The 25,370-nt window shown below is 38.9% G+C and overlaps 1 protein-coding gene and 1 pseudogene across 3 annotated transcripts; one reads left to right on the forward strand and one right to left on the reverse strand.

The window, feature by feature from the left end:
• Positions 1-600: 600 nt before the first annotated feature.
• On the reverse strand, positions 601-10,333 carry LOC119542656 (annotated as a pseudogene).
• On the forward strand, positions 827-24,933 carry IL22 (interleukin 22). 3 transcript variants are annotated; one of them, XM_037845955.1, is made up of 9 exons: positions 827-859; positions 9,569-9,655; positions 10,166-10,213; positions 12,792-13,042; positions 20,101-20,328; positions 20,766-20,831; positions 20,953-21,096; positions 22,019-22,084; positions 24,419-24,933. In XM_037845955.1, exons 5-9 carry the CDS (start codon positions 20,146-20,148, stop codon positions 24,494-24,496), a joined length of 537 nt encoding a protein of 178 aa, XP_037701883.1. In that variant the 5' UTR covers positions 827-859; positions 9,569-9,655; positions 10,166-10,213; positions 12,792-13,042; positions 20,101-20,145; the 3' UTR covers positions 24,497-24,933. The 3 variants fall into 3 exon arrangements, with proteins under 3 accessions (XP_037701883.1, XP_037701882.1, XP_037701884.1); XM_037845954.1 differs by having other exon boundaries at positions 12,931-13,042; XM_037845956.1 differs by lacking the exons at positions 827-859; positions 10,166-10,213 and having other exon boundaries at positions 12,931-13,042.
• The last annotated feature ends 437 nt before the right edge of the window (positions 24,934-25,370 follow it).

The following is a 25,370-nucleotide window of genomic DNA, read 5'->3' on the forward strand; positions in this document are numbered from 1 at the left end:
ACACAACTATCATTTGGGATATTCAAAGAAATTAATTCAATAAAAGAGGATGTGTCCCATAATTAAGGAAAGCCATAAATATCAAACTGTGCCATAACAGCGAATTTAGAGTTTCCTGCTAATCAATCAGAAACAGTTGGGAGACTTAGATCACCTTTCAACTGAGAGTGTGAGAAGGCAGAGAGTAAACACACTGACTTCAGTAGCAAGAGTACTGCTTCTAAAGAAACTACGTTAAAAGAAATGTCACGATAAACAAGTTGACTTTTACCTCATTTGATGCCAAAATATGTGTATACACATTATAATCTACAAGGAGTGATTAAGGGCAAAAATATAGCTTATGAGCATTTGAAAAATATTTATGCTCTAAAACTAAATAAAATCTTAATAATAGGGCTGTTGTGAGTCTGGTGGCATCTGCTCCAGAGGGCCCTATGCTGGCTTCAGAGGGGGTGTTGCCTGTCTAGGTGGATATGTACTGCAGAGTTCACTGGAAGATAGGCCACAACTGGGAAAGGCAAAGAAAAGCTTCCTTTAACTTCCATTAATTATCCTAGGATACTTGTTCTTGGAAATCTTCAGCCTCCTTCTAAAGTATTAATCCATGTCTTCTAAATAAACAGACCTTTTTTTCTTGGTGGAGCTTTCCTCTTCTGTTGATTTTAGCACCATCGTTTTATCAGCTCTGTCCGCCCACTGCTTTTTCTGGAAATACTGGTAGAGGACCACCACAATTACTGCTAGAACCATCAATGCATGGGAGGAGCAATGGCCAGAGCCAGGAAGTGGATCTCAGAGAAGGGTGCAGTGTGCAGGACACTGAGACGGATCCCCCCTATCAGCCCATCAACATCAGGTGGGTTCTTCACGTGGCAACTGTATGTCCCATTGTCATCAAACTGCAGCTCCCAGAGGATGATGGAGTCGTACTACAGCTCCGGGTCCCCGTCCCAGACCACCCGGTGCTTGACCCGCCCACTCGTGGGCTGGAAGGGCTGCATGTGGTAGGAGTACACAAACTGCTCAGGCCCCGCATCTTGAGGATGGAAATTCCAGGTCACTGTTAGAGCGTCACCCACAGGTGCAAAGCTGGAGAAAGTGCATTTTAACCGAACGTCTGTCCCGTTAACAGCCTGCAGCACTGAAAAGTAAATTTCCACAGCTGCTACAGGCCAGAGTGCTGTGAGCTGTCCCGAGGAGAAGCAGCCCCGCCCGCGTAAGGGTCTTGCCCTGTATGACGGAAACCCAGCCCTGGCCCCCGACACCCGACCCGGCTGACTCAGGGCTCCAGCACCCCGCCAGGGTCACTCCCGTTGGAGCGCACCGCCTGGTTCTCGGAGAGAGGAGGCGGCGCCGTCCCCTCGCCTGTAGGAATCCGCGCGCGCGTGCTTGTGACTCACTCCCGCTGTGGCTGTGCGCCCTGCTGGAATCGTGAATGCGTTTTTTATGGTTATTGCCAAATTGTCCTTCATAACGCCCCCCCCCCCCCCACCGGTAATATAAGAGAACCTCTTTTTCCACCGACTGCAGAGTGTGTTGACACGCTTTTGACTTTTGCCAATCTGATAGGCAAGAAATGGCAGTTTTGATTTGCAGTTATCTTCTATGACTGAGGCTGAGAATCTTTTCAGGTATTTAAGAGCATTTGTGTTCCCTTTTCTGTGAAAAATATATATTGGGATACAGGCTACAATTTTTTTTCCCCAATTTATCAATTACTTTTGACTTTGCTCTTGATTTTTTCTTTTCTTTTTTTGTCTTTGCCATTCAGAAGGCTTTTTGTTTTGTTTTGTTTTTGTTTTTGTTTTTGTCTGTGTAGTTGAATGCAGCATTATTCTAGCATTATACTTTCTCATGCCTCTGGATTTTGAGTCACAGCTAGAGAGGCCCTCCCTACTCCAATGTTATAATGGAATTCACTCAAATTCTCTAGTAGCACTCTCATGGCTGCTTTTTGCCTCCCTGTTTAAGTCTCTGGCTTACTTGGAGTTTATCCCAATAAGTATTGTGTTAGTTATGGATATAGCTTTGTCTTTTTGCAACTGACTTCCCCATTACCCCAGTACCATTTTGTTAAAAGTCTATCTTGACCCCACTGATTGGAGATGCTGCCTTTAGCATATGCTAAATCCCTATAGGCATCTAATTCTCAACTTTCTATTCTTTTCCATTGGTCTATTCATTTATTCATCTAATAACGTCAAAGTGCTTTAATTATTGAGACTTTATGGCACATTCTAATATCCTTGCAATATTTCTTTTAAGAGAGAGAGGAAGTCCTTCTCTTAGTACTTCAAATGAGAAAGGAAGGTGTCCTTATCAATTACCTTCAGTATAAAAGTCTCACCTTTTTTACACATCAGTATGTGTTAGTACCAGGGTACCTCTATCACTAATCACCTTGCAAGGGAAGCAGCAGTGGGAGCAATATGTGCCTGAAGCTGGATGCTGGATGATGCTGTTTTACACCTCCTAAGATGGGGTGTGGCACGAGAAGTATGTGGAGTACGTGGTGGGGGTGAGAGGGGAGGTGGTCTCCTCTTTAAATTAGACCTTTGAAACAATTCCAAGTGACATCGAATTACTGCCAGATGTTATCTTTGTTGAAAGTCTAATGCCTGACATGTATCCCAGAGTTCTAAACTTTTTGCTCACTGCCTTTTGAAAAGATCCTATTAATTTAGAGCCTAGAAAAGAGAAGGGAGTGCCCTCTGAATTTTGGCTAACAAGCCCCCTAAGCCATCTTTTGTCCACTATGTTCTTAAGAAACATAACCACTGTGTAGGAAGCTCCCTAGCATCGTCTTCAGGCAGAACACTTCCAAATCAATGCTGTAGAACAGCATCTAATTAAGAGAAAGTGTACATGTAGCACAAATTACATCTGTGAATTCTCCCCGAGGTGCATACAATATAAGAATTGCCTTTTCACTCAGCTACTATAATAATGGTTTCTTATGAGTCTCTGGCTCATCATCACTTCATTAAATCCTTGAATGGCCCTGATGCAGTTAGCTCCAAGAGGTTTAGGCACTTACTAGCTGTGCACTCAGCCGGAGCGTGGCCGAGCTATTTGTGCGTGCATTGTGAATGTGAGCTGGGCAAGGAGGTGGGAGTGGAGGTGGGCAGGAAACCCTCTATTCTTGATACTACAAACCTCTAAGTTTTCTTTCTCAGTAGGTGCCCATATTATTAATCCCTAGACTATATGTGGTTTGCTTTTAGCACACTCTAGGCCCCCGCAGTGGGAATGCTGCCCCATTTCTTCCCACCGCCTTCTCTGTCTTGCACTTTGCAGTAACTTTTCTATCTTCTCCCATTCTCCTTCAAAATCCCTCTGGTTTTTGAGAAGACTTTCAGTGGCTCTTTGGGGGTGTGGCAGGTGTCCTCACAAAACTCATTTTTCCCTCTGGCTAATGATCCACTTATTTCCTACCTAGGCAACTCAGCACAATCCAGGTCTGAGAGGGATGGACTTTCCACTGTGGTCCACAGGCATTTCTTTTATTTGTTTTCCTCTTGACAAAAGTAATATATACCCATTAGATAAAATTAAACCATTGCAGAAATATAAATGTTAAAAGTGAAAGTCCCTTGTAATCCCACCCTGCAGTGAAAACCATTTTAACAGTTTAGTCATCCCTCATTTTTTCAATACGTGTGTGTTAACTAGACAATTCTGATTTTACAAAGATGGGCTCATGTTATACACACTGTTTTGCAGTTTGCTTTCTTCACTTAAGAATCCTACCCAATTTCTTTGTATGCTGAAATCCCTGTTGCCGTAGCCAGAGAGCTCTATTTTTTCTTTTTCTTTTCTTCTTCTTCTCCTTCTCCTTCTCCTTCTTTTTGATTCCCATCCATTTCCATCCTCCTATCTTTGGACCCATGGTATAGAAAAAATACTACACTGTTGTAAGAGGGAGGAGTCTGGTGATTATGACCCTAATTCTGCTGCTGGTTAGGTGTATGACTGTAGACAGACTGCTTAACCTCTTGGGCCTCAGTTTTCTCATTTGTAAAATTAGGGAGTGGGCACCTGATTTCAAAGTTCCATCCCCCTCAGCTCTCTCAGACCAGACCCACTAGGAACATATATGAATTGAACACCTGCTACATTCCAGACACTGTTCTAGGTGCTGAGGAGGCAGCAATGGATACAAGAGGCAAAAAATCTTGCCATCATGAAGTTTACATTTCAGTGCTGAAGGTATTGCCCTCCAAATAGCACAGCCAAGCTTCTACAAACAGTTCTGTCTACCCTTCTTCCATTTTCTCTTCTCAATTATTCTCTAACCTACAGCAACTAAGTTCTGCCTCAACCACTCCCAGGAAAGTGCTCTAACAAATGCCACCAATTACCTTCTATTCACAATATACAATGGATTCTATTGAGTCTGTGTTTTATTTGAGCTCTATGTAGAACATGACATTATTAATTATTTTTCCTTTACCTTTTACTAATAGTTTGCTTCCATGGCAAGATTTCTCTCAAGAATGATCAGTCCTCCTCCTGAATATATACATATTCATATATGTTTTTAGTCCAGCTCTTCTTTCTCTACCATTCTTTAAACACTGAAATTCCTTGGGGTTATGCTCTGGTCCCACTGTTCTTCTTATTCTGTAAGTCCCCCTTCTATGCCAGAAAGGACTCCAGAACTTTCTGTTTAGCTCTATACTTGTATATCCAACTGCCTAAAGGTATTCTAATGGCCCCCCAAATTCAAAGTTCAAAATTGCACTTATGACCCCCATTGACTTGTTCTTCCCAGAATGGTCTCCAGTTTAAAAAATGGTGCCACAAACCAAGGCAAGTAAGTCAGAAATCGGAGAATCTTTCTTGACTTCTCTGATTCCCTACCCCCTCCCTCCAGCCCCCAACTGGTTGATCCTCTCTTTAACACCTCTCAGCTTGCTCTCTTCTTCTCTGTTCCCACTGTTACCTCTAAAATCTGGCCCCATGGTTGCCTGCTTGGAATATTTCACTGGTTTCTCAAGTTCTCTCCCTGCAATCAGCATTGTACCTCCACTCCTACTCCTATGATGGCCCATCTTTCACACTGAGTCCAGAGTGAGAGTTCTATTATTGTAATAACTAATATTTATTTTGTATCTCTCTATACCAGGCACTGTGCTAGAGGCTTGACACACATTGTCTGTATGTAATCCTCACACTATATACACTTACACTCATTTTCCATGAAAGGAAAATGATATTAAGAGAGGATGAAATCCTAACTACTAAACAATAGAACACAAGAGGCTTTGTGATTTAGTCCCTGGCTACTTCTATACAGTCATGTCTTATCAAAAATGTCAGGCAAAAGTCATTAACTTTAGAATTTGTCTGTGTATCCTTTCTAAAAAGAGTAGTAGTTTCTTATTAATGCACTAGATGAAAAGTACATAACATGCTTCAAAGCTTTCAACAAAAAATGTAATAAGCAAGTATTCATATAGTAAGTGGACAGATTGTTTCATATCCTATACAGCATCATTTAAATAGGAAAATTGAATGTTAGCAAAAATTAAATGCAGAAATATGGCATGATATGGCAGCTTTTCACCAACACTAGGTACTTATGGAGGTAGGGAAATACATTCAGATGGCAAAATTCTCTCTCAGCTAGAGAAGCTAACAGAATAGAGGTCAAAAAGCTGCAATGATGATTGTGGAGAAAATGATAAAGACTTAGCCAATACTTAATATTTTATCTCTTCCCTTCATTTAGTTGCACAAAGAATTTAACAGAAAGGAATTCATTCCTTTTTTTTTTCTATCAACTACAGTAGCAACTATGATTAACTTTACTCTTTCTGAGAATTGTTAAATTGTTTTTTATTATCAAATGCCTGGATTTACATTTGAATTAAATCTGGTGACCTGAATTCCCTAGTTAAACAAATTTAGTTACAGTGTATGTTGGACAGCATATGACTCAAACAACTGCCTTACAATACATTTATTCCACATGTAACAAACATTTATTGAATGCCTATAGTGAGTCTATTTCTCTGTAAGCATTACAGTTATTAATATGCCATTTAAATTCTAGTTTCTCTTAGTACCTATTGGTTGGAAAACAGTAACATTTATGTTTGGGGGAAGAAAAAAAGAGTTGTTTCACAAGAGGGGGGAAAAGTAAATCTGTAAGCAAAATGAAAAGCACTTATTACTGACAGGATTATAGAATTATAGATGTAATTTTAAGAATTGCTCCTAGCAAGTTAAAAATGCATAAAATATGCAATTTTTATAGGCCTTTTTAACAATCTATGTTAGTAGTAAATTATATCATTGTTGTAGTTACAACCATCTGTATATAACTTTAAATACTTATTAGGTGGGGTTCAAATTGAGTGGAGTAAAGTATAAAGTAAAAGTCTACAATCATTAGCAGGTTATCTAATAACTCAGGGCTTATGAAATGTAGTAAAATTATTAAGAAAATAAAAGATGAAAATTCGGGTACACACAGCTGACCACTGATTTAATCTTAAAAAACAAAGTCAGTTTTGCCTGTTACCACTAACACTAATAGAGTCTGGAATCATGATTCATCGAATTTTTTTTTTGAAAAAAAGAGCTTAATTTAGTATTGTCAATATATAAAGGTAGTATTCTGTGTGCATGTTTGATATTTTGCTGAATAACAATAATTGTTCAATGTTTAAGAAGAGTATCAAGAAATGTAAAGATAGAGTTTAACGCAGTGTGCTACATTTTTAGCACATCGAAAACTCTTATAACCATTAGCTTTATGTTACTTTAGGCTGCTGACTCTTGTGCCCTTGAAGATAGTAATAGTGACCAAAATATCTGTGCAGTTAAGGGTCAATTTTGATTATTGTTATGAAACCTGATTTAAAAAATAGTCATCAAAACATACCTCGTGAATTTGCTATCTGCTCTGTTTCTAGTTAAAAAAATAAAGATCATCTTCCTGTTAAAAAAACAAAGCAATCTGTCTGCTACTCAAGCCAGAAAATGTAGTCATCCTCAACTTTTTTCTCTCCCTCAATCTCCATGTCCCATCAGTCTTTAAATTCTACTTAACCTAGACCTATCTTATTAATATGTTTTGCATCCATCTCCTCTCCACCCCAATAGAAGCCGCTTAAGACCACTCTCATCCTGTAATCTTTTGCCTAAATTATTGCATTTAGATTCTCTACCTCCAATCTTTCCCAAACTGTTTTCTTCACTCCCACCAGAATGTCATTCTGAAAAATAAATGGAATCGCATTAGTTCCCTGCATTGTAATTCTACGGTGACTTGCTTTTGCTCACAGGGTAAAGTGCAAACTCACAGGAATCGCTGAACCTTTCATGACATGCTCTGTGCTTTTCTCTCCAGCCTCATCTCTCTCTGCTTACCCCTCTCAGCCTCACCTAACAAAGATAGCTTTGTGTATGGCGTCCTCCTTTTTGGGATGTACTTCCCTCCCCTCTTTGGCTGGGTGACTTGTATTTTCCTTCAAACCTCCACTCAGAGGATCTCTAGTTCATAATGTCTCCTCTATTCTCAGAGAATGCCACCTCTGACTTTTCACCGTGGACTTTAAACAACTTGAAGTTATCTTCAGAACATAGCCAAAATCCCAGCATGTAATAGGTGCAGAACAGATGTTTGCCAAAAGAAGGATTGAGCTGATTTTGAGGGCTGACCATGTGCAGTTTTTACCCAGTGTATATATGATTGATCAATGGATACGATCACAAGTCATGCTAGTAACTAGCTTCTCTTACCGCATCATGGGCCACATTCCCTGGAAAGAAAATTCCTGGAATTATAGATGATCTCCCTTTCCTTTGCCTTGTGGAACATAGCTAAGCTTAGCCAGTCTTCATTTCATTCCCCGAGTTTCAGCAACAACAACCATCATCAGCACTGAAGAAAAATCCAAATTGCCTTAAAGTAGGTAAAAAAGCATCTTTTCCATAAAAAAGTTTTACATTACTATCTTTTGGGGGAAATTAATGGGCTTACTGAGGTAACCATGGTTGTAGGGGATGTGAACTCTCAGTGCTATTTGGTGATAATCTGGAGCCACTAAGGCACAAAAATATTTTTTCCCATGTTTTGACTTTTAAAAAAAATAGTTATATTGAATGAGGCTGGACCTTAAACACATACACACACATGCACACACAAGGAATCAAACAAAACAGCATGCATAGCATGACTCCAGTTTTGTAAAATAAGAATAATCTAGTTGCACACCCAATGAAAAGAAGTGGAGGAATATACACTAGACTGTTAAAGAGGTTTTTGTTTCATGAGTGGGATTACAGGGCACCTTTACTTTTTGTCTCATGGGTGGGTTTACAGGGGACCTTCACTTTTAAGATTATTTATTTCTGTTTAAGTGGTATGAAAATGTGCAGAAAGCTCTAGGAAAAAATTTATGGTTTATTCTGGAGGATTTTGCTTTTCTTCAACCTCGGGGTGGAAATGTTGTCTGAAACAATCAATTAATGATTTGGTTAAGCACTGTAGCTGATGCTATTTGGCTTTCCCATGACACTTGAAAGTATATTTTCTAGCTTTGTCCCTTCTCCCTGCAATTGTTACAAAAAAACACACTTTTGTTTAAATATTTTGGTATTTGTTATTCTCTAATAATATGATTGCATTGTAAAAGTCTTAGATCTTTATAGCTCAGTGTAGAATGCTAAAATTTACAAATTACTTACAGCAAGTTATTTTCAAGTTGTGAGATAATTTCAACCATGGCTGGAACTCTTGGGGGAGGGAGTCACATCTCTAGCAGTGAAGCTTGTGCCATTGCCATCTGGGTCACACTCTGAGTCAGAAAGGACCTCAGAAACATGTAGCTCAAAAGCCCCAACCAGTGCAAGAATCTTCTCTGCAAAGTCCATGGCATGCCAGACACTTGTTTAAGTCATTGATGGCTACCCATGTTTCCTCAGGCAAAGTCCAAACTTCTTGACATACTCCAGAAGGCCTTCCACAGTCTGGCCTCTCCTTATTCAATTCCAGTTCATTAATTCATTAATTCACTTTTTTACTCTTCTATTTACCTATCCATCAAATATTTTCTGAGTGATTACTGTGTTCTAGGCACTGTTCTGAGAACTGGGGATTTATAACAACAAATTCTATTGTTATTCTATTGTTATTTATAACAATACTCTACTGTGTATTCTAGAGATACATTTTTAAATAATTGCTTGAATTAGAGAAATTGCAGGTTTACAGAAAAAATCATGCAGAAAATACAGATTTTCCATATACCCTCATATTCTATATATTTTTATATTCTAGTGGTCTAAGACAGGCAATAAACAAGTAAAACATAGATTATGTCAGGTGGTAATGAATGCCACATGGGAAGGTAAAGCATGGAAGATGTAGTGATTTTAAATATGCCCACCCACTCTTTGATTTTCTTCTCTTCAAGAGGCTGAGCTAATTCTCCTTTCTTCAAGTATGGGCTGGACGTAATGACTCACTTCTAACAAATAGAATAACGCAGAAGTGATAGTGTGTGACTTTGGATGCATAAAAGGCACTGCAAATTCCTCTTCTCTCTCTTAGATCACACACCCTGGGAGATGTGAGCTGCCATGTCATGATCAGCCCTAGAGAGAGTCCCCGTGGCAAGGAACTGCGGCCTCCAGCCAGGTGCAGTGTGGGGGAGCCTCCACGGATGGGGGTCCTCCAGCCCAGTCGAGTCTTAAGATGACTGCAACCCCGGCTGATGGCTTGACTACAATCACATGAATGACTCGGGGCCAGTGTGAGATAGAAAATGTTTGTAGTTTTAAACAAGTAAAATTTTGGGGGCAATTTGTTACACAGCAGTAGATAGCTAATACAGAAAAAAAAAAAAAAAGTGGGGATTGGAAGTTGCCAGGGTGATTAGCGAAGGTCTCACTGAGAAGGAGCCTTGCAACAAACACCTGGAGGAGGTGAGGGAGTGAGCCATGTGCACATCTGGGAAAGACACTGCTACTTTTCCTGCTGCACTGGAGTCATACTAAACTCATGTCAGTCATTTGAACACACCACTTTCCCTCTCAGTTCCAGGCCTTCCCTCATGTTATTTCCTCACTCATACTTCTCACCATTACCCATCACCCCACACCACTCCCCGAAACTGGCACCCTCATATGCTCTTCATTTATCCATCAGGTTTCAGCTTAAGTGCCACTTCTTCCAGGAATATCTACCTAGTCTGGGGTAAGTACAACTTCTGTGTGCTTTTACAGTGGACTGAGCTTACCTCCTCTCATAGCGCTTGACACACAGTATAAGAATGACCCTTTCATCTGGAGGTCCTCTTTGCGAGGACAGGGTCATATCTATTGCAGCTGTTACCACAGTGTCCAGCAGAGTGAAGAACACTCATTAGGAACTCGGTAAATATTTACTAAGTGAATGAAGATATTCTGCTTCTGCTTGGACACAGCTCTACCACCAAAGAACTGTCACATAAAACTCTGAATGCCAGACTCCTTATCACCCTCTCCTCTCTCCCTGTCCCCCTTTCTTTCCTCCCTCCTCTCTCTCCCTTCCTTTTTCTTTCTTTCTTTCTTTCTTTCTTTCTTTCTTTTCTTTCTTTCTTTCTTTTCTTTCTTTCTTTCTTTCTTTCTTTCTTTCTTTCTTTCTTTCCTTCCTTCCTTTCTTTCTTTCTTTCTTTCTTTCTTTCTTTCTTTTCCTTCCTTCCTTCCTTCCTTCTTCCCTCCCTCTCTCCCTCCCTTCCTCTCTTTTTCTTTCTCCCCCCCTTCTCTTTCTTTCTTATATCTTCTTCCCCTTTCTTCCAGGTTTATTAAGGTAAAATTTACTATAGTAAAGTTTACACCTTTTCAGAGTACAGATCTATGAATTTTGACAAATACGTAGTCTTGTAACCATGACCAAAGGGTTTCAACTCTCTCTTGGTTCTCTATTGGTGACAGTGCAAAGCAGCATACAGTTCTTACTTACACTGCTTCCACTCTGCTTAAATGGGATTCTCTGATTGTATAAATGATTCTGGTTGGCTTTCTCAGAGTCTGGGGACTGGGCATGCAAGGGGGTACCAGTGTTTCAGCTGTGTCTTGGCTGGCCTGCATGGTGATTATTTAAAGGAATGTTATTACATTGCATTCTGCTTCCCTTTCTTCCTGTCTCTGGGGGCAGAAATTGTGAACAGGCAATGATGACTCTTTAGCTTCACTTGGACACTGAAGGGCAAATTTCTTTCTCTTTTCTAATAGAAATAGAAAGAATAACATGGCATGAGTTCTAAGCAAAGAGGGATTTTTAACAATAAATTTACAACTTTAAGTTTCTCACTCTGATATGAATCTCTATCATAGTTGATGTCACTATTCTCTTTGTCAACATAATGCTTCACAATTGCTTCTTCTCTGTGCTTATGTTTCACTAATCTGATTAGAATACGAGAAACTTTTCCTTATATTTCTTTCCTCCTATGTAATGGGGACTAGCACAGACTGGGCACACAGTAGCCACTCAATAAATGTTCTTTTGAGAAACTGGCTTGTAAGGAGAAGTCACCTTTGGTAAATTCATAGAAAGGTCATTTTCAGATTGATCGGAATTTCAGGGCTGATCTTCCCCTTGGAATGCCAGTTTTCATATATTAATGAATGAAGCATTTGCCACTTTGACTATGGTTTCACTAATGAATGAAATAAATTGTCTAGCAATCCAGTGTAACAAATGTAGACATCTAGGAAGGTGGATTATCTCAAAAGATCAAGGTAGAGTTTTGGTTCTATCTGTGGGTGAGAAAACATGAAAGAAGGAAACATTTGTGGCTCTTGAGGTAAGGTGATGCTAGCTTCCAGTTCTTTCCCCCAATCCTCTCATTCTATAAGTCATTGTCGAGAATACTAAACCACCAGAGTGACACGGGGGAATCCCACAGGCAAACATAACATTAGAGCACATTCTCAGAGCAGTCTCAGGAAGAGGTTTCTGGACATCCTGGGGAGTTAAGTAATCGCTATCTGGAAGGAAGTATGCCATAGGGTTCTAGAAATCAACTTTGGGGTCAAATGATGCACGCAGACATTCTGGAATCCTATGCAAAAATATCAAAGTACCTCTTACTCTTTCTCAATTGCAATGAATGCAACTGCAAATATTTCCAAAGAGGTCTTAGAAATTTTATTGGTGTGAGAAAGTCAGAAAGGCCTAGCCCAATATGTATGTGTAAGAGATGGAAAATTGCAAAGAGGCACTTATCCAAAAACTTTCCTCTACAGGCCTGTTATGTCGTCCACAATTTTCAATCAATCCATTCCTTTAAGCTAAGATGTTAAAGAATCTTGTGAAAATGCTTGTCTGCATGTAGGTTTTCTTAACTATTAATGCCTAGGTATGGATTAGTTGGCCATGATAGGGTTGGTTTCCTTGACTCATCTTGGGTGAGAGAGAGTAAAAAGGGATAAATCAGAAATCTGTGTGCCCTAGGCAGGAGCCTCTCACTTCCATGATATTTTTGGATAAAGTCCTACCCTGGGGTAAAATTCAGCCACAAATCACCTCTGGGATGCTTTTCTGTACTGGCAGTGCCTGGGGGTGGGGGGAGCAGGCATTGAAGCCAAAGAAATCAGTCTTCATTACTCAGTTACCTCCTTATTGTCTGAATCTCTGATGAAGAACAAAAGTGTTTTGATCTTACTCAGTGCACGCATGATCTTGCTCAGGTTGTGTCGAGAAGTTGCCAAAAAACAACTAGTAGAAAACAAAAAGCCTCTGCCAACCAACTTACTGTTTTGTTTGCACTAATATTTCTCTCACTTAGGTCCACAGGCCATCTCTGCGAAGGCGAAATCCCCGAGGAATCCCCGAGGCACCACCTCCCTTTGTCCTCTTTTCCCAAACACCTTATCTCGCTGCCCTCAGCAGCCCTCTCCCAGTCTCACACCCCTCTGCCCTTTCAGCAGGGGCAGCAGGATTTAACCTCTACTCCCAGACGGGGAGTAAGGCCAGAAGACAAGATGCGAAACTTTGGGCCCATGATCAGTCAAGAGGAGAGAGGCATTTGCACAGCAGGTATAATCAGCGATTCTGCCCAAAGTCTTCAAATATGGTCTAAATTTCCCTCTGAGTAAGAAGTTCCCATTCTATTTGTCTTTTTCTTCTAAGAAGCAGCATCTTTCCCAAGAACTTCCCTCTGCCATCTTAGCATTTTGGATATGCCAGTCATTTGCTAGGTCATTCTGACTGAGCACCAGCACTGTATGGGACAACTCTAAAAATTACTCGTTCCCCGAACACCTTAACACAGTTGACATTTTTTTCTACTGAATTGCCTCAAAGTTTTAAAAGAATGTTTTGAGTCACGGACTTAAACTTGTGTTAAATCTGAAGCTTACCCATCAGTGGCTCAAGTGTTTTTGGGTACTGGGCATTGTCTACATTGCTTTTCACCTCACTAATAGTAACAAATGACTCTCATGCTGGTGTCTCAAGCCTCCTGGCAGGTTATGCTGATGCTGGTTGCTGCTTCTCCAATTCACGTTCTGATAACTTTCAGGCTCTCTTCTTATGCCTTGCTTTATATGAGTCCCTTCCGTGCTCGACTGCTCATAACAGCTTTCTATTGCCCATCATATCAACTCCAGACTGTTCTGGATGGCAGCCAAAGCTGCTTATAAGCCTATTCTCACCCTCCCTACCCACCTTTCTTTGTAAGCACCACCCAACACATACATTCCGCATTAATCTAAGGAGTCTTTTCTCTTTCTTCTACCAACCCCATTGCAAGCTTTTGTTTCTGTTGTTTCCTCTTCCTGATAGCCCTCTTCCTTTCTTTCAACTGGTCCAAATACTAATATTTAAAATTTCTCTGGAATCCAATGTCTTCTTTGAAGTCTTGGGATGAGTTTTCAATATCAGTTTCTAATCAGGTGCCTTTTTGCAGAGGTTGTAATTTCATTGTAACATATTTTATTCTATTTAATGTTAATTTATATTTGTGGGATAATATCATGTAGAACCTTAATTTTTCTTTTTGATTAAGTGTCATCTCCCCTGTACTCTGAGTGTTTCAAAAGCAAGAAACATGCCTTTTTCATTTGTGCAACCCTGGTGTCCAGTCCTGTGCCTGAGGTATAGCATTTGCATTAAAAATGTGGTAGAATGAATTATATTAATAAGCTCCTTAAGTACAGGGCCATGTCTTAGTCATTTTATATCCCCCAAAGCCTAAGACAGTACTAAGCATATGGCAGATAGTCCACAATATTTGTCACATTGAGTACAGAATAAAGGCATATTAATTAGCTAATGTCAGTTAAATTTAAATTCCAATTCTCTGATCAGTATTTACATACATCAATGTTTTGTCTCAAAAGTAAGCTCACTTTACATTAATCCTAAGGCCACTCCAACACAATTACTATGTTCTCTATTACTGTATATTTTTTTTAAGTATTAAAAATGAGCCCAAGAATCCCTTTTTGATGAAACATTAGAAGAGTAAAAAAAAACAGATATTTGTTAAACACAGTAAATTATTATTAGCTTAGTTTATTTGATTGTAAGAATTTGGAAGAAATAATAAAATTGCATCTCTTTTAAAATATACTGCCTTTCAGACCTGCCCCTAATTCAGAATGACATCTCATTCAACTAAGCCAGATCAGTAATGCTTCACCCTATTTGTGGCATAGACACAGTTTTTGAATTAGGACAGTGACAAAGAGAAAGGAAAAGGGACATTTTCTCAGGATTGACCTTTGTGATGTTTTAAAACCAAATCATCTTGAAATTGAGAACTGTGTTTGTTCATTCATACTTTAAAAAGTTCAAGAGAGTTGTGAGAATATAGGCAATGTCTAGTTCACATGGCTCATAATTTTCCTATCAGAAGCTGAGCAGGTTTGGTAAAACTGCACCAGAATACATAGAGTTTTGAATATGAATTTTTAATATTAGGTTTTAAATAATGCTAAATAATAATATTCCACCTGTGCAAAATGATCGTGAGAAAAATTAATGATCCTAGAATTTGTTAGAGAACTGGGATAAAGTAATCATTGATAATAGTTAATTAACTATGCATTTGAATCTCTATGGTATAAGCAAATGTGAATTATGAATTTTTTTTAACCTGTTTACTAGTCAAAAGAATAAATAAAAAGAGGGAATGAGATGTACTTATGGTCTTTTAAAATCAATGACAGTAAAGGGAAGATATTAGGAAACAAATGCCTAATTCTGTTTCTACACGTAACGTAGTAAAAATTTTGCTTAAATGTTCTTTCTTCTATCATTTAAATTGATTTCAGTACTTGGTGTTACTAGAGAGGAGAATCTACTTGTTTGTTTTATGACTTATTCCAGTGTGTATGGTCTTCCTTTTAAGATGAGATGGAGCACTGATTCATAAGCTTCACCCACCAGGAAGCAGGGAAAGGTGGCTGTGGTTGACAAGTGTCTTTGTGGGCAGGGTGTAACAGAGAAGGTGTGGGGTGGGCTGGGCATGATACGAAGTGTCCTGAATACCGTCAGGGCCAACTTTGGGCAGAACAGTGTAGTAAATAAACTTTGCCATTGGAAACCCCAGTTTCTGGCTTTTGTTCTTTGCTGGATGCTTCCATGCCCTCCCTCCACCGACCCTGGAGAGAAGCTCTCACTCTCCATGTTCTCAGGCACGAGTTTTCCAATGATCCTTTTCTCCATATTCATTCACACCCTGGGAAATGTGATTTCATGCCTGCTTACCACTTCATTTCTCTTATAAAGTAACTAAGGATTAAAAATAATGTACAAAACTTCAGCAGAGAACATTTTGAAACACTAACAAAGGGTATAAAAAAGACACTACAAAGTAGAGAGATGGTTAATGCTCTTAGATGGAATGAGTTCACATTACAAAGATATTAATTCTCCCCAAATTAGTCTGTAGGTTAAATGACAACACAATAGAAATTTGTTCGTGTATTTTTCCAGGAACCTGATACATTTATTATAAAGTTTATATAAAATATATGCGAGAGGTCCACAAATGGCTAAGTCAACCCTGAAAAGAGGATAGACTTTCCCTTCCAGATATAAAGCCTCAGTAATAAAAAACAATGTGAGACCTGTTCAAGAACAAAGAAAAAAAGAAAAAACTAATGGGACAAAATAAAGACCTCAGAGATAGCAGTCTATATATGGGAAATTCATACATGATAACGGACTCACTGTTTAGTAGCTTGCGTTGGGAAGACTGGGTCATTATGTGAAGAAAATAAAATTGGATTCCCTAGTTTCCAGTACATTCAAAAATGCATTTAAAGCCCAATCATGAAAGATAAAACCATAGAGTAAATAAAATAAAAGATATAAGAGAAAATAAAATATATTTAAATAAATATAAAATAAAACCTATCTGTGACTTGGGGTGAAAACAAAACCTCGAAAAGTACAAACCATATAATGAGAACAAGTCTTTGATTACATCCAAATTAGATGTTCTATTCAACAAAGAACAAATAAGCAAATTTAATAAACACAAACTGGAAGAAGAGTTTGTTATGCCTAAAACCAACAAGGGAGGAATATCTAGAATATATAGGGAACTCTTAAAAATCAGCAAGAAAAAGACTAAATGCCTGACACAAAAATGGGCATAAAATGTAAATGTCAACTCACAAACGTGAGAATCCCAACAAGTATATTAAGAAAAATGCAAATTAAAACAAGATGATATCACTTTAAACCGCCAAAGCTGGCAAAAGAGTTGGTTAATTCTAAGCATGGATAATACTAAGTATTGTAAGGAAGCGGAAATCTTGATTCACAGATGTGAGAGAAATGAATGCTGCCTTTCCAGAGAACAACCTGGCAGTATCTAGTGAAAGTAAATAAACATATTCATATGACCTGGTCAATATACCCCTAGACGACTATTCCAAAGATACTCTTGCAAAAGGCCATTAAAAGGACTTGGATGAGGTTGCTCAGTGCTGTAGTGTCTGCAGAATGGGCAAGTAGAGGCAGTCCAGGTGCCCAGCAGTGGGGTAATAAGTGCATAAAATATGGTGGGTGCACACTATGGAGTGTCATGTTGGAAGCATGAGCTACACAGGGCAACACAGAGAGCGCAGAGTGCAAAAGTAAGAAAGAACATTTCCTATAAAATGAAAATACCTACACAAACTAAAGAGTACCTCATGATTTATAAGGATAAATACATATTCAGAAATGCATATCAAACATATTAGAGCACTGGTTTATGGCAGGGGTAGAGGTGGAGATGGGGGTGGGAGGTGTTTGGTGGGGAGGGAAGGAGAACCATGAGAGTGGAGACACACACAGACACACATGCACACTTACAAGAGGGACCGTGTGTGGAACAATGTGCTTTGGGCTGAGAAGTATGACAATCTCAAAAATTTTCACCTGAGATATCAGAAAAGGCTTCCTTCTCCTAGTGAGTAGGGAAGTAATTTAATTCATGCATTCACTGAATCTTTATTCATCATCTGCTACATGCCAGCCATGTTTAGCTGCTAGTGATAGGATGGTGAAGGAGACAGAAAAAGCCTACTTTCTGCTTGGGGATTCTGGGTGGCTTTTTCAGACATAGATTGTTGCTTGCATCCAAGATGAACCATGGGTTTATCTAGAGTGAAGGAAGTACCCAGGTTTTAGGAGAGACTTGAAAAATGACAAGGAAACAACTGAAGAGAAGGCTCTTGTGATCTGAAATTATTCAGTACTCATATGTCTCCAGTTATTTTTTTTTTTTTTCAGGAGCCATTTTATGTGATATCCATAATCTTTTCTAATATTTAACATTTTTCAGACTCCTAGTATTCAGGAATCTGCAAACAGCCCAGAACAGTTTTTCACTTAGTCAAGTGCACTAAAACCTAAGATCTTGGCCTCATTAACAAGTTGGGCCATCGGGAACATAATGAATATCATATTGTTGCTATTAAAGACAGCTTTGCAATTTTCTGGCATTCTATTCTCATTGCACAGCTATTTATTTCCTATTTAGGAACAATAGTGAAGTTGGGCAAATAGGACTGGCTTGAACACCAATTTGAGAAGTACTGTGAAGACAAGTCCAGAATTACCTTTATGTGTGTACCCTAAGATATTTAGTAAATTGTTTAAATTCATGTATCTATTTGTCTATTTATTCCATATGCTTTTAGTGAGTCCTTCCTACCTGGACAGCACTAGCCTAAGTGTGGGAGACACAAAGATGAGAGAGGCAGAGAACTTCTTCTCAAAAGCTTGCAACTCAGTGAGGTCAAAAAACATTTCTCCCGGGGAACAATATTACTTATATTTCTCAGTTTCCCAGGCAAACCAACAAAAACCTATTTAATTCAATAGTATAGCTTAACTCTAGTGCATAATATAGCTTAATTGGTCAGAGTTCTGGGCAAAAAATGGCCACATTCATGCAATAGAGAATTGGATAAAGAAAAGTTTCCTTGTCTTTCTTGGGCTCATGGGCAGCCCCAAGCAAAAGTTTGGAACAGACCTAGTTTTCATTTTTCTCTGTAACCTTTCCTGTTGCATCTTTCTCCTTCCTCCTAAGGTCAGCTTTCCAAATGCTCGATGTCCTCAAGCCGTCCTAACCCATCACTATGGCACCTTACCTAGATCTGTGCCATCGAACAAAATGCTCAAGATTGTACAACTCATCCCTTCCCTTCCTCAGTTCTCCAACACTCCAGATCTTAACTAGTTGAGAGGATAAACATCTGGTTAAACTAATCTGCACTAACTCACATTCCTTTTCCCAGCAATAGATAGTTGTATTTTGAAAGCAGTTTGCTTGTTTACCAAAAAGTACCACTTGTTGATGAACAGATAGTTGTGGAAAGAAAACAGTGAGTTTCCCAAGTGAGGAGAAGAGGACTAAGTGGTAGGGGCAACCATGTGGGCAAGTCTGCCCTGACTGGACATCTGTGTACATTTTAACTTTTGCCAACTTCTTTTTGTCACTTTTGAATCTAGTGACTTACTTAAAACTTGTTTTCTGCCCCTATACCTCAGGATGGTTTCCAGCCTAGTTTTTAGGTGTTATTTAGGATTCAATGTAGTTTTAATAATTTAAAGCAACTTGTATCCATTATATTGCCAGATTCTTTTCTTCAGAAATCCATTTATATCATATAAGTGATGATGAGAGGTGTTTGGAAATATTAATTTGAAACTTAACTTGTGTGGTATTTAGAATGAGCCCAGATAAAATAACAAAAGGAGCTCATATCTACTGTATCCTCTGTATTCTTTGATTAAACAATACTTGCATCTTAAGAAAAATGGTGACCAGAGTGCTCAGCATTATTATTTCCAGATTTAGCTTGGTATTGACTATAATTCAGTGAATAAAATTTTAAGATAAATTTAAAGCTACCATAATTGTTATGATTGCTTTTTAAAAAGTCCCAGAATGGGAAGAAAACAGTACTTAGATTAGCCAACACTGCTGTTTTAAAAATATGTCTTGTTTAGGATTCCACATGTTAAAAAATTGAGACAAAAATGTTTTAAAGAAATGGAATCACCTCCAAGCCACCATTACCATTGCCTTTGAAGCAGAGGATCTAGGACATGTGTCCTTTATTTCTGAACACGTCTAATGAGATAAAAATCTATGAAGCTGGTAGGAAAATGAGTCCGTGACCAAAATGCTTACTCAGTTACTATAGGAGATCAAAGAATACCATACTGAATCTGGAATGTATGAAGACAAAGCAATTATTTTCTTTGAAAAATATGTAGGGTTAAGAAAATTTCTAGGATATGTCTGTGAAAGCACCTTCTGGGTCCTAATAGTGACGTTTTAGGGAAACACTTGCATCTCGAGGTGGGAAGGATGGGAGGTGGTGTTTTGTGGCCTCCGATGGTGGTTAGGTAGTTCTCAGAAGACAGTGCTGGAAATTAGATAATTGCTGATGTCATATTTTTCATGATTAAAAAAAATGGTCTCCTGGGGGCTATAAAAGCGGCGGCTTTTACCCCTCTCATCACAAGAAGTAGCATCGAAACAGGTAAGTGTTTCAGCAAACTTGCTAAATTGATTTGTTTGGTGTGAATGACTTTTTTTTTTTCCCTCATGTCATGCCTGTCTTTTGTTCTGTTGATACCAGGTTCTCCTTCTCATTTGCCCATTGCTCAAGTTAGAGCTGTCTACAATGACCACCCAGAAATCTGTGAGTTCTTCCCTTATGGGTGCTCTGGCTGCCAGCTGCCTTCTTCTCATTGCCCTGTTGGTGCAGGGAGGAGCCGCCGTGCCCATCAGTTCCCACTGCAGGCTTGCCAAGTCCAACTTCCACGAGCCTTATATCACCAACCGGACCTTCATGCTGGCTAAGGAGGTACTCGTCTCAATCTCTCTCTTTCTCATCTTATCTACTTGGAACCTGAATAAGCCTTAAATTATTCTTTACAACACCTTTAAGATCTTTAAGAACTCAACATTTACCCCCACTGGCAGATCAAAGATAATTTCCCATGTCCCTTCATAGACTGTTTAGGGACCTGGTTTTACCAGAGGACCTTCCATTTTGGCCTTTAGAAGAGATAACATTGAGTTTTACCCAAAAAGGAGCCATTCAGCAGCCCGTCTAACTATTCATTACCCCTTCTACTCCTCAGTGCATTCTTTTAAACTCCTGCACATATCTGAATTGTTCCTGTAGTCTTTATAGGGTTGCTCTGGGGAGAGGGGCTGGAAGGTAGAATACATCTCTACTTACAGACTTTTCTTCTGTCTCCTCAGTGTCCAGGCACTTAGTCTTTTTTTCTCTTCCAGGCCAGTATGGCAGACAACAACACTGATGTCCGTCTCATTGGGGAGAAACTTTACCACGGTGTCAATGTAAGCTATGATAAGCAGGGCAGTGTGCCATCCACAGTTATTTGGAGTGGTGGTGATGATGGTTTGCATCTTCTGCATGTCCTCCTATTGTGACCCCTGCTGTTTGACTTTGGCCTTGCAGATGAGAGAGCGCTGCTATCTGATGAAGCAGGTGCTGAACTTCACTGTTGAAGATGTGCTGCTCCCCCAGTCTGATAAATTCCAGCCCTATATGCAGGAGGTGGTATCCTTCTTGACCAGGCTCAGCAACAAGCTAAGCCAATGTGTAAGTTCTTCTCCCAACCTAAATCCACCCACCTCCAGCTGCCTTCTTCCACTGGGGTCCCCTTCCCACCCCATTGCCATTCTCCTCCACCTTCTCCCTCCCCTAGAATGCTGGCAGTAAGAGGTGCCTCAGCAATATTATTCCCAGGAGAGTGTTTGTTTTGCTTTAATTGAGTCACATTTTGAGTTTATGGTGGTGAACGGGGGGTCTGAAAAACAAGTGCATGGAAGCCTTATTTGTTTGGCTCTGGATAAAAGCAACTCAATTCGTATATGATGAGGAAGGTGTTGAGAGCTATAAGGGGAAAAAAGAAACCCTAGATGTGGAAATGGGTCACTGATTAAAATGTGCTGGGGGGTGGGGATAGGAAGAAAGAGAAAGTGAAAGAGAAAAAGAGGGAGGTGGGAAGGTTTAACTGCTGCTTTTTGATGTCATGGGAAGTGACAAAATCAGAGGCGTGTGAGTCCGATGCCTCTGAACATTTAAAACTATAAAAAAAGATTTAAATGGAGTAGGCAGAGGGAAGGAGACCTAGTATTTATTGAGGAGGGTCTACTTTTCATGCAAGCTGTTTTATGTACTTTTCTTGTTCTGATCACGTTTTTAATGAGGTATGATTTGGGTTTTATTCCAGAGATAATCTGCATAAACTAGTCCACTCTTTCCCCAAGCTTAAACCTCAGTAGGATTTCCTAAAGATGAATAGACGTCCCATGTAAGGGAAGTGACTGGATGTTGGTGTCCAGAGGAATTCAAAAGCTCAGAAAATCTAGGCCACTGGTGGAATCTAGGTCACTGTGGGCAAAATTAGTAAGAGCTTCGATTCCAGGTGAATTGTAACGCCCCTCAGACAGACAGGCTGAGGTTCATTAAGTTTGAGCACTACAATGTTAAACTAGTTACTCTTGCTTTTATTTTGTAGCATATTCAGGGTGATGACCAACATATCCAGAGAAATGTGCAAAAGCTGAAGGACACAGTGAAAAAGGTATGGCCATGAACTATTAATGCCAAACCTTTGAATAGGAGAGACAAATGCCATTGTCTCCTTTCTTTTTCTGCTTTTGGGATTTCTACTTGATTCTCCTAGTATCAGGTTGATTATTTAGGTGCCTGCATATAGGGGTGTGAATATATATTTCTTAATAAATTTTCAAATTGTGCACATCATAGAATTCTAGAGCTGGCTGGGAGCTTGAGTCATTTATCCTCTTTACCCCATAACCTTGAGATGTCGAGTGACAGAGCCAGGGCTAGCACATGGGGCTTCTGAATTCTGGGTCAGCACTTTTTTTCCATCAGCAATAGATACTTGGTTTTAGTACTATTAATTCTTAGGGAAATTTCAGATTCCTGTTGACTCATGTACTTTGAAGAAACACTTGTTCAAAAACAGAGAAGTGCCTTGAGCACATTTATGGGAAGTGAGTTTTGAAGCCATTAATTTGATGATTTAAAACTTAGAGAAATAGACTTAAATCAATAACAAAAGAGCTGGACTTGCCATAGAGCAAATTTCTGGGGTGACTGATACTTAGATTTAATTATCCTAATGTAACCTCCAACAGCTATTAGTTTCAGTTTAGAAGCAGGAGTGAACAACCTTCATATTTTTTATACAGTTTCACATAGAGTGAAAACATTAGTAATGGATTTATCATAGTGAAATGGAAGTCCGAATTGGATATTGTATTTTATTTCTCTCTCCCTTCCCCCTTCCTTTCTAGTTTTCTTTCTGCCTCCTTCAACAAATCCTAGTGAGACTCTATCTACCTTGAACTAGCACACATTTCTGCAATGAATGATATCCTCAGGGGGCTATTTGGGGAAAAGAACAACAGTAGATGCCTCAGACTGTCAGTTGTGACTCATCACAAAGCTAGAGGAGTCATTTGTAGCTTGAGAAAGAGATGCCTTTCTATGCAGGTGTAATTAAACACTTAGAAATAGGAAGGCTCTAGTTGATGGACTTTTCTGTAACAAGCCTAACCTCAAATCGCGCCGCCCCCCCAATTCAATCTTAATTTTTTAAAAAAGTGTATTTTCCTGGGTATATTTTAATGAATATGATCATTTCTTCCTTTGATAATCTAAGGCTTTGTAGTTTTCCATTGTGAAGATGAGTTCTCTTGTTAAAGAACTATTACTCAGATGTGGAGGGATGAATATTAGTGTGCTGTAACCAAGAAGTTTTTTTGGTTAAAATTCCCAATGTCAGCTTATTTTGTTGTCTTTATAAAAGGGGAGTGAAAAACATTTGCTGGTGATCTGTGTGGGAAAACAGGTTTTAAAACCTTTCATCCATTTTAGAGAGAATCAACTTTCATATTTGCAATGGGTTGCCACATAGAAGAATGATTGTGCTTTTTTTTGGTAGTTCCAGAAAGCACACACCAAAGTGAAAAGTTACTTAGAGAAAACTCAACTAGTCAGAGATGGCTCAAATGGGAGAGCAGTCTTGGGAGGTATAAATTTCTGTCACTTCAGTTATAAAAGCAGAGAGGACACTGGATATAGCCTATGGTTCCTAGAGCAAGAGGAACTTTAAAATTCTTTGGAGTTTTGGAAGCATCCTTTGGTACTATGCCGAAGGAAGCCTGGAAAGGGGATGATGGAATAGAGGAAGAGGAGAAGATTTTTCTTGAAATAATTGAGAGCAAGTTTAGCCAATTAAATGAATTTCAGAAGAGGATGTTTTAGCTTGAATTTGGGTTCTCTATCCCATTGAATTTTAAGGTTCATTTTCATACTACTTGGAAGAAAGAGAAAGGAATTGGATGTTAGGACCTGCATCTTGCTTTCTATTAATTAAAACAACTGGAAAGGACTTATTTGATATTTTTTCCCTTAAAAGTGAAAACCTGTTTTTTTTTTTTTTCTTTGCCAAATACGTGGGAACAGAAAAAGCATAAATGTGTTGCTAGATGTGTGGTTTTGGTTCAAGGCTGCTTGAGCTGAGATTTTATACGTAATTGGTCATAGACAGTTGACAGGACAAGACATAACTGGTGGTGCTCGGGATCCCCCAAATCCCAGCATAGCTTTGACATGGTCGCTCTGGTTAGCGTGTCCAGGTTCATTCGTATGAGGCCCTGTTGCAATTAATGCCTGCCGCTGTTCTCTCCATTCCCATAACCACAGTTTTAAGGTCTTTGGCAAAACATATTATACTTTTGCTAAAAGTGTATTATTAATCTTTTTCAAAAGGCTAAAAATTAATTTCTGTTTCCAGAAACCTAATCATGCTGTCTCCCTCTAATTTGTTTCTCTTTGGAAAACACAGTGTAAATGCTAAAATACTTTCGTATTCTTATTTTCACAGCTTGGAGAGTCTGGAGAGATCAAAGTAATTGGAGAACTGGATTTGCTGTTCATGGCCCTGGGAAATGCCTGCATTTAACCAGAGCAAAGCTGGAAGATGAATGACTAACCCTTCTTGCCTGTTAGAAATACCAATAAGATCCCCTAAAGTTTTCTTTTATTAAAAGGAAAATATGAATCTAAATTCCATCATCATGGAACCCCCTGCTTAGCTTAAAAAGGAAAACAACATAAATTGTGTTTATATGATCGGAAGGTGGACCTCCAAGCATAAAGAGACTTATTGATAACATTTTATTTTAGCTGGTGTTTTACACCCGATAGTAATTTGTTTTAAAGCAATTGTCTATCCCCACACACAAAAAAATTGCTTCCCATTCCTTTAGAGGAAGAAAACTCGCAAATAACTTCATGCTTATATAATCAATATCTTGTATTTATTATTTATTTAATGTTATAAATATACATTTTATTTATGCAATTTTATTATAATGGATTATTTATAGAAACATTATATATTGCTATTTGAGTTTAAGGCTAATATTAATATTTATGACAATAATTATGGAGCTAAACTATGTTTTTTGACCTTAATAAATACTTTCATTTCCTAAATTTTGTGGCTTTGTGAATTTTTTTTCCTTTAATATCACCATCATCACCATCATCTTATGATATAGTCATTGCCATTTTCTAAATGGGCCAAGAACCTCATATAAATGACTTTATTCTTCACTCTAAGCAAATGAGGTAGGTAGGCATTATCTGCATTTTGCAGGTGAGAAAAATGAATCAGAGACAGGTTAAAAACTGTAATTAGTTGACCCTCATTGAAGCTGGTCTTTCTGATTTCAAAGCTCTCTGCTATATTGCCTATATAGATTTATAACATTGATTCAGCATGCAGGTCTGACAGAAAGTAAGACATCGAAAGGAATGTGTCTTCATTGCTT

Source organism: Choloepus didactylus, chromosome 8, assembly GCF_015220235.1.
Source record: "Choloepus didactylus isolate mChoDid1 chromosome 8, mChoDid1.pri, whole genome shotgun sequence".
NCBI classification, from domain to species: domain Eukaryota; kingdom Metazoa; phylum Chordata; class Mammalia; order Pilosa; family Megalonychidae; genus Choloepus; species Choloepus didactylus.